This window comes from Galeopterus variegatus, unplaced genomic scaffold, assembly GCF_000696425.1.
Source record: "Galeopterus variegatus unplaced genomic scaffold, G_variegatus-3.0.2 Scaffold3370, whole genome shotgun sequence".
NCBI classification, from domain to species: domain Eukaryota; kingdom Metazoa; phylum Chordata; class Mammalia; order Dermoptera; family Cynocephalidae; genus Galeopterus; species Galeopterus variegatus.
This window is the reverse complement of record NW_007729481.1, coordinates 34,672-43,382: the sequence shown is the minus strand read 5'-3', so window position 1 is coordinate 43,382 and position 8,711 is coordinate 34,672. Positions and strand designations below refer to the sequence as shown.

The following is an 8,711-nucleotide window of genomic DNA, read 5'->3' as shown; positions in this document are numbered from 1 at the left end:
GTGTATGGCTCCTGTTTCTATGCAATTGTTTTTTGTTTCTATGAGAAAGTCAATGGTTTCTCATGCAGAAGGGAGGGTAGTCTGCAGGTCAGGCAGGGGGCAAAATGGAGTTACTTAGGTTAAGCAAGCAGTTCTACAGAAGCATACAGCATACATTATGAGGGTGTAGGGAGCTCTGTTTCAACATCACCAAAGAACACCTATAAAACCCAGAAGGACAAGAAGCCCCGGGCTCCCAAGCTGGAGTGGGGAGAAGGCTGAAGTCCTCAGTCACACATCCAGCCCAGCAATGACCACCAGGCCCCTGCCAGAAGGGCCCCAGGCTCCCAAGCTGAGGTGGGGGTGGGGGGACCGAGGGCCTCAGCCACATCTCCCTCATGTCCACATCCAGCCCAGCCACGACCAAGTTACCACTGGAAGTCCCCTGGGCTCCTCTGCTGGAATGAGGGGGGTGCCATGGGCCTCAACCATGCTCCTCCCCCCTTCCTCGTCCTTCCACCCTATCCCCGTCCCCCTTCCTCTCTCCCCCTCCACCACAATTGCTCCACAACAAGATCTTAGAATGTAAAATAATAATTAATTAATTAATTTTTAAAAATTAAAATTAAAAAAAAGAGGGGGGGTCAATAAATTATGTAAGACAGAATGCCTTTGGCCAGAATCTATACCCACTTTCCCAAATTTTGTCACTCCTCAACTGTGTAGACAATTTTGAGTGCTGCCCAGGGATGGCCCTACCCAAACAACATCTTATCTAATTATGAGATTCCTTACCTCTTTCATGTAACTTTCCTGAGAAATCTAAATGTTCCATAATTTGAGAGTCTGTGACCTGGTCACCTTCCATCTCACAGGTAAAGAGGACAGTGTCTAACTAACAATGAAAGACTAAGTGTCTATGATAAACATAGGCTAAGTGTACTTCAAAAAGTAAATGGAATTAAAAGATAATACAAATCTTTCCATGAATTTTCTTTTTTCCTTTTTGTCTTTTTTCGTGTCCGGCAACGGATTGCAACCCTCAGTGTCGCACCCGTACCGGACCGGGACCGGCAACGGGATCGCAGCCCTCGGTGTTGCACCTGCACCTCGCTCAGCCAGTGAGCGGCCGGTCTGTATGTGGGATCCGAACCCTCGGTGGGAGCGCAGCCGTGCTCCCAAGTGGCGCACTGTAGCAGTGCACCACCGGGCTGACCCTTTCCATGAACTTTTTAAAGACCCCTCATATACACATACATTATAATCATTCATCGTTTAGTTATACATATATACTTTCTAAGCAAATAATTTTTAAGTTCAAAGCAATATTGGCCTGTGTACTTTGTACTTTGAAATCTTTTCCTTATTATAAGACAATGGTATCAGTAAATAGACCATTGATCAGAAATAAAAACTCTATTAAAAGATTTAACAAGCCCAAGATTCTATTGATGGGATAACAAGCCCAAGATTCAGGAGTGTGGTCGCCATGGCGGGGAGGAAGGGGTGGAGGAGCTGGAAGTTATTGGGTCATGGGTTCATGGCTGTTAGTTATTAATAAATAAGTAGATAATTAAACATGAAACAATACATGGAAAGCAGTGTTTCAGAGCGTGGTATATAGCACACAAGTGTCAGCTGCAGTTATAGAGTATCACGTTTATTGCTGGTAGGCATTCCCCTCCCAGCCTCCTTTCCTGCTGTCCCTCCCTCCTCCACTGTTCTGGCACTGGACACTGACAGGGAGGGGGAGGACGATCTTTGCTCTCTTGTTGTCAAAAGCAAAATCTATTTGATTGGTGCCACAGCCCCTTTTCCTCTATTTCGGTCAGTAGCCAGCAGGCACCCCAGGATGCAACAGAGGGTGGCAGGGGAGAGTGAAATTCTACAGCCATGGCTCACACCCAGATGCCTCTCCATGCCCACCTGCCCCCTCCAAGGACGCAATTCCGATTGAGCAAGGATCCTGTGACAATCTGACCACCATCCATCATGCTTCAGCTCTATGCCCCTTCCTCTCCAACCTTTCCCACCCCACTCCAGAACCCAGAAGGATGCCTCGCTCCTTCTGATGAGTGACCCCCAAATACCCAGGCAGGGACGCCCACCCTCAGGCCCTGTATGTCTGCATCTCACCCTCAGGAAGGATTTGAGTAGACCTCCTCTGTCCATCTGTGCAAGGTTCCCCAAGACAGGCAGAGGATGGGGGCCTGGTGGGAGGTGTCTGTGGCCCTTTGGGCGGCCCCTGACCAGGAGAAGCAAGAGGCCCGTGAAGAGAGCAAAGAGGAGCAGGACACTGAGCCCCATGGTTCTGGTCTGACTCCTTCCACCCCACTGCAGCCTGGAGCAGGGCCTTTTATCCTGACCTGCCTCCCCACCCCAGTTATGCAACTTAATCCACTCCCCGCCTCCCCTGTCATCATTGAGAGTGTGAACTTAGTAGAGAAGTGCAAGGGGACTCACACTTCCTGCCTGGGCAGCCCAGTGACCTGCTTACTTCCTATTTCTTTACCCCCTCCCTAAATGTTGTCAGGGATACTGTGGTACAGATACCAAAGTCCAGGTGCGTGAGTGTGTGTGCGCGCGCGTGTGTGTTTATTTTTATGAATGTGGGTGAGCGTGTACTTGCCTCCTTAGTTTTGCCTGTTTGTTTATGCTTCATGCATTTGTCCATGCCTGCTTGCATCAGTGTGTGTGGTTCTACTATTTTATACGTGAAGGGGTGTTTGTGTTTTTATGAACGTGCTAGTGTGTCTTTCTGTGCACGAGCCTGGGTGTGTTTATGTGTATGTCCTTGCTTGTGGTGGTGCTTCTATGTATGCATATGGCCTCATGTGTGAAGATGCGTTTGCATTTGCGTGGTGGAGGCGGTGGTTGGTGTTATGTTCCTGTGCCTTAGTCTGTGTGTGCTTGCTGTGTTTGTGCTTCTGTGTTTGTGTATCTCCTAGACCCTGTCTTTGTAAGGCCTGCAGATGTAAGCATCTGTGTCTATCTCTCCAGTGTCCCCTCTTTCACCCTCCCTTCTGTGACAGCAAGAGTAGAAGTGATGGGAGAAACAGAAGGAGGAGTGAGAGATGCAGAACTGCTGAAACTCAAGGGTGGTCGGGTAGAGAAAGACAGAGACTGAGACCCGGCAGATGGAGCAGTTGGGTCCTCTTGGACTCTGATCACTCTGACTAGTGCTGGGTATTTCCCTCCCTGCCTCTGGCTGCCTTCACAGTTGAAGACATTTCTCTGACTTTCTCTTGCTATCTCTCTCTGACTCAGTGTCTCTGTTTCTGCATTTAGACTCTAAGCTCCAGGAGTGCAGAGTGGATCTAGTTTGATTGATGGCCACTGTATTCCAGTCTGTCTGCATCATTTCTGTGAGCCTGCGCCCATCCAGCCTCTGGCAGGGTCAGTTCACATTTTGCTGAACATGGGAACGAATGTGTCCTTGTCCAGCTGTGTCAGCCTAGGCCTGGCTTTTGGGCACGAGACAGTATCTCTTTTGCAATATTAAGCAAACCCCTTGCTAGACCCAGGACCATGACCCCAGCAGCTGAATCCTCCTGTGACTCAGGAGGAGGGGACAGACGATCCTGATGTTTTTAAGGGGTGGGACCTGCACTTTTCTGACCTTGAAAAGATGCCACTGTGGACTTTCCTGAACTCAGGACCAGACTCCTGCTGCGCTGTGTGATCTGGCACTGAGCTTGGTTCCTCACTCCAGGCCCAGAAGCACCGATGGGGAGGCATGAAGTGCATTACACAGAGTCCTCACCTTTTGCGGGAGCCATTGTTGTTATCCCCATTTTATAGATTGAGGGAGTGAAGCACGTAGAGGTGGAGAGTCTTACCCAAGGTCACACCGTGGGTTAGAGCTACGTTGTCCAATATGGTGGCCACTTGTCATTCATGGCCATTAGTTAAGCACTTTAAATGTAGTGTGACTAATTAAAATTAAAATCTAATTTAATTTACATTTAAAATCTGATGCTCAATTCAGTTATTGGAAAACTTTTAAGTATATTTGGAACAACTTGGGTATATGAATCTTCTTTTTCAGTTGTTAAATTCATAAAATCTAAATACAGATCAAGTATTTCTGAAGAAAATGTAGGATCCCAATTAAGATGTGCTATAAGTGCAAAAATCCACACCAGATTTCAAAGCCTCGTTATGAAAAAAAGATATGATGAGAGGCAGAGGCAGAAAGAGGAAGAAACCCAGAGACTGGGAGAAACTGAAAGAAAAGACAAGGGGATACAATATAGAGATAGAAGCAGAGAAAGAGAGGAGCCAGGAGTCACAAAGAGGGAGAAAATAGGAGAGCGAGAGAGAGAAAGAGACTCAAAAAGACAGGGACAGAGGGGCCCACAGCACTCAAGCTGCCCACGCCATCCCTGCATCTGAAGGACCCATGGAGGCTTCTGTCCACTGTGCTCTGCACCTGACCCACCCTGCAAGTCTTGCTGTTCTGCTAAAGGATGTGCAGGAGGCCCAGACGAGGCTGGCATCTGTGCTTGTTTTTATATGTGAACATGTGCTTGTATTATTTCTTATAATTTTAATGACTTTACTGAGCTGTAAATGACATGCAATAAACTGCATGTAAAGTGTGTGATTTTATAAGTTGTGACTTTTTTTTTTTTTTTTGTCTTTTTGTCTTTTTCCGTGTCCGGCAACGGATCGCAACCCTCAGTGTTGCCCCCGTATCGGACTGGGGACCGGCAACGGGATTGCAACCCTTGGTGTTGCTCCCGCACCTCGCTCAGCCAGTGAGCGGGAACCGGTCTGTATGTGGGATCCGAACCCTCGGGCGGGAGCGCCGCCACGCTTCCCAAGCGGCGCACTTATCCAGTGCGCCACCGGGCCGGCCCTAAGTTGTGACATATTTTATACCCATAAAACTTTCACCACAATCAAGATAATGAATATATCCATCACCCCAAAAGCTTCCTCATGCCCTTTTGTAACTCTTTTCATCCCCACATTGCAAACCCCCTCCTCAGGCAAGCACTAATCTGCTTTTTGTCACTAGAGATTAGTTTGCATTTTCTAGAACTTCACATAAATGAAATCATACAGTATGCACTCTTTTTCGTCTGCCTTCTTTCACTCATCATTATTATTTTGACATTTGTGGTAGGCTGAATAGTGGCCTCCAAAATATGTCCATGTCCTAATCCCCATAACCTGTGAACGTTAGATTATATGGCAAAAGGACTTTGCAGATGTTAGCAAATTAAGAATCATGGGATGGGAAGATTATCTTGGATTATCTAACTAGTCCAATAATGTAATCACGAGGATCCTTATAAGAGGGTGGCAAGATGTCAAAGTGAGCAATAGGAGATGTGATGATGAGAAGCAAGAGGTTGTAGTGATGCAAAGAGGCCACAAGCCAAGGAATGCAGGTGGCCTCCAGAAGCTGGAAAAGGCAAGGAGGCAGACTCTCTCCTCAGAGCTTCCAGAGGAATGCAGCCCTGCCAACACCTGACTTTAGCCCAGTCATTTTTATTTTGGACTTCTGACCCCCAGAACTGTAAGAGAATAAGTTGGGTTGTTTATAGCCAGTAAATTAATAATGATTTGTTACAGCAGTAACAAGTATGATGGTACTTCAAAAAGTTCATGGAAAAATAGAATTAAAAGATAATACAAATCTTTCCATGGACTTTTTAAAAAACTCGTACTATTCTGACATTAAAAAAAAAAATGAAATTCTGCCATCCACAACCTGGTTAAGCTTGGAGAAAAATATGTTAAGTGAAATAAACCAGGCACAGAAAGAGAAATACCACATGTTCTCTCTCATATGTGGACGCTAAAAAAGTAGATCTCACAGGGATAGAGTAGAATAATGGCTACTAGAGACTGATAAGGGGAGGGGAAATGGAAGGGGTGGTTAATGGATACAAAATTGTAGAGAGATAGGAAGAGTAAGATCTAGTGTTCTATAGCAATATGGGGAGACTACAGTCAACAACAAATTACTGTACAACTCTGTGAGACAGATATCACTACACACATATGCACATATGATTTTATTTCTCCTAAATAAATACCTAGTTGTGAAATGGTTGGGTTTATATGACAGGGTCTATGAACTTTACAAAAAACTGCCAAACTGTTTTCCAAAGCAGTTGTAAAATTTTACATTCCCACCAGAATTGCATGAGAGTTCCAGTTGCTCTACACCCTTGTCGGTACTTGGTATGGTCAGTCTTTTTAATTCTGATAGGTGTGTAGTGATACCTCATTATGATTTTAATTTGCATTTCCATAATAACTAATACTTCTGAGTATCTTTGTATATGGTTATTTGCCACATGCATATCATCTTTAGTAAAGTGTCTGATCCTAAAGTGTTCGTCCTTTTTTAAGTTGGGTTGTTTGTTTTCTTAATATTGAGTTTTGAGAGTTCTTTATATATTCTGAATAGAAGTCCCGTGTCAGATATATGATTTGCAAATTTACCCCAGTCTATGGCTTTGCTTTTATTTTTTTTAACACTGTCTTTTAAGGAGCTAAGGTTTTTAATTTCAAGGAAGTTCAATTTATCACTCTTTTTATGGATTGTGCTTTTAGTGTCAAATCTTTGCCCAACCCAAGGTCACAAACGTTGATCCTTTTTCCTCCATAAATTTTATAGTTTGAGGTCCTCATTTAGGTCTATGATCCACTTTGAGTCAACTTTTGCATAACATGGCAGGGATGTATCAAAGTTTCTTTTTTGGCATATGGACATCCAATTTTTCCAGCAATGTTTTTTAAAAATATCATTTCTCCACTGAATTGCCTTGGCACCTTTGTCAAAAATGAGCTGAACATCTATGTGGGTCAATTTCAGGACGTTCTATACTTCTATTCTCTATTTTGTTGCTTCTGATCCCAATTCCAAACTATCTTGATTTATGCAGATTTACAGTAATTCTTGAGATTAGGTAGTGTAGTTCTCCAACCTGGGTCTTCTTTTTCAAAACTGTTTGTGCTGTTTGAAGTCTTTTGCATTTCTATTTAAATTTTATAATCAGTTTGTCACTTTCCACACACACACACACACACAAAGAGCCTGCTGGGATTTTTATTGGAATTACACTAAATAGACAGGGGATTGACATCTATTTTTTTTTTTTTAATGGATGGATGCAAGGAGGGAAGGAAGGAGGAAAAGAGTATGCTGTATAAATGAATGGATGATGGAGGACTCCCACAGGTCATCAGCAGTGCTGGGGGACAGCATGCAGTGGGTCTGGTAAGAAAGGCAGCCAGTGATGTCCAGGTCCTGACCACCCTGCCCAAGGTGGAGCCAGGGTAAGTAGCCAGATGAAGATGCTAATGATGCTGAGCTGTGAGCCAGTCTCAGGCTACCTGCCCCATGTCTGTAGTATTCAGCCCCTATGAGAAATGAAGCCCCAGGTGAGGGAGACCTGCCTGTGTTATCATCCCTCATCACACTGCCTGGGAAGGCCCCTCCCTCTCTTCCTGTGGGTCCCCAAGGACAGGATCACATGTGACTCACCTGGGCTGCCCATCGCAACCTGGGTACTTGGAAATTCTTAGCTCGGCCTCCTCTCAGGTGCCAGTTCCTTGGCAGAGACACGCTTGGCAGATAGTAGGTGTTCACTGCAACTCTGATAAGCAGAGAGGCGACCCAGGACCCCACCCCTTCCCCCTGTTTCCTAGGAACAGGCTTGCTGCAAGTCAGGCTGAGCTTCTGAGAAGCTCAAGAGCAGGTTTTAGAATCAGTCCAACTTGGTTCTTGTACAGGCATTGCCAATGATTAGCTGTGTGAGCCTGGCCCAGAAACCCCAACCTCTCTAAAACCAGTTTCCCTGTCTGCAAAAGGGCAAAAGTAACCACGTGAGCCAGCTGCCAGGTGGCATGATAGTGATCAGGAAGGGAGGGGTCAGCCTGCCCAGCTGCAGCCTTGGAGCCCCTTACTCTTTTATTATTATTATTATTATTAGCATATTCATTATTACAAATCATACTCATTCTTTATGACCCTTATCTAATCTCTCCCCAGTGAGCTCGGGGAGAGAACATATAAAATTATACAAACAGAGGAACAAAAAGAAAAAAGAATAAGAAAAGATAAAACAGAAATGAAGTAATTATGAGACTCCCTCAAGTGAAATAACCCCCACATAATTGGCATACCCAAATAAAAAGAAAACAGAAGAGATCAAGAAAACATATTTAAGGAAATAATGACTGAAAATTTTTCAAGTATGAAGAAAGTTGACAACATCCAGGTACAGGAAGCTCAGATGTCACCAATCAAATTCAATCCAGCAAAACTAACCTTCAAATATGAAGGAAAAATAAGGTCTTTCCCAGACAAACAAAGACTAAAGGAATTCATCAATATTAGACCTGCCTTACAAGAAATGCTAAAGGTAAAGGGAGTTCTTCAATCTGAAAGAAGACAATGCTAAAGAGAAATAAAAAAACATTTGAAGGTACATAACTCACTAGCAAAGTAAGTACACAGACAACCTCAGAATACTCCAACGTTGTAAGCGTGGTGAATAAGCCACTTACATCCTTAGCGTGAAGACTATAGGACAAATCTAACAAGACAATAACAAATACAACAACCATATAAGAGTCAGGCAATATTAAAAGAGGTAATTTGAAACAACAAAATGTCAAAAAGCATGTGGGGGGAAGATGATGTCAAAGAATAGAAAGAATAGAGTTGGCTTTGGTTTTTTCTTTTTTCTTAGATGTTAAACTTAAGT

General features: G+C 44.2%; 1 protein-coding gene across 1 annotated transcript in view; it reads right to left on the bottom strand.

Moving 5' to 3' along the window:
- LOC103600497 (cytochrome P450 2B4) overlaps nucleotides 1-2,286 on the bottom strand; it is a 23,178-nt gene extending 20,892 nt beyond the window's left edge. Inside the window, exon 1 of the mRNA XM_008584776.1 lies at nucleotides 2,116-2,286. Within this exon, the coding sequence (XP_008582998.1) occupies nucleotides 2,116-2,286 (171 nt within the window). The remainder of the gene's footprint in view (nucleotides 1-2,115) is intronic.
- Nucleotides 2,287-8,711: the final 6,425 nt, after the last annotated feature.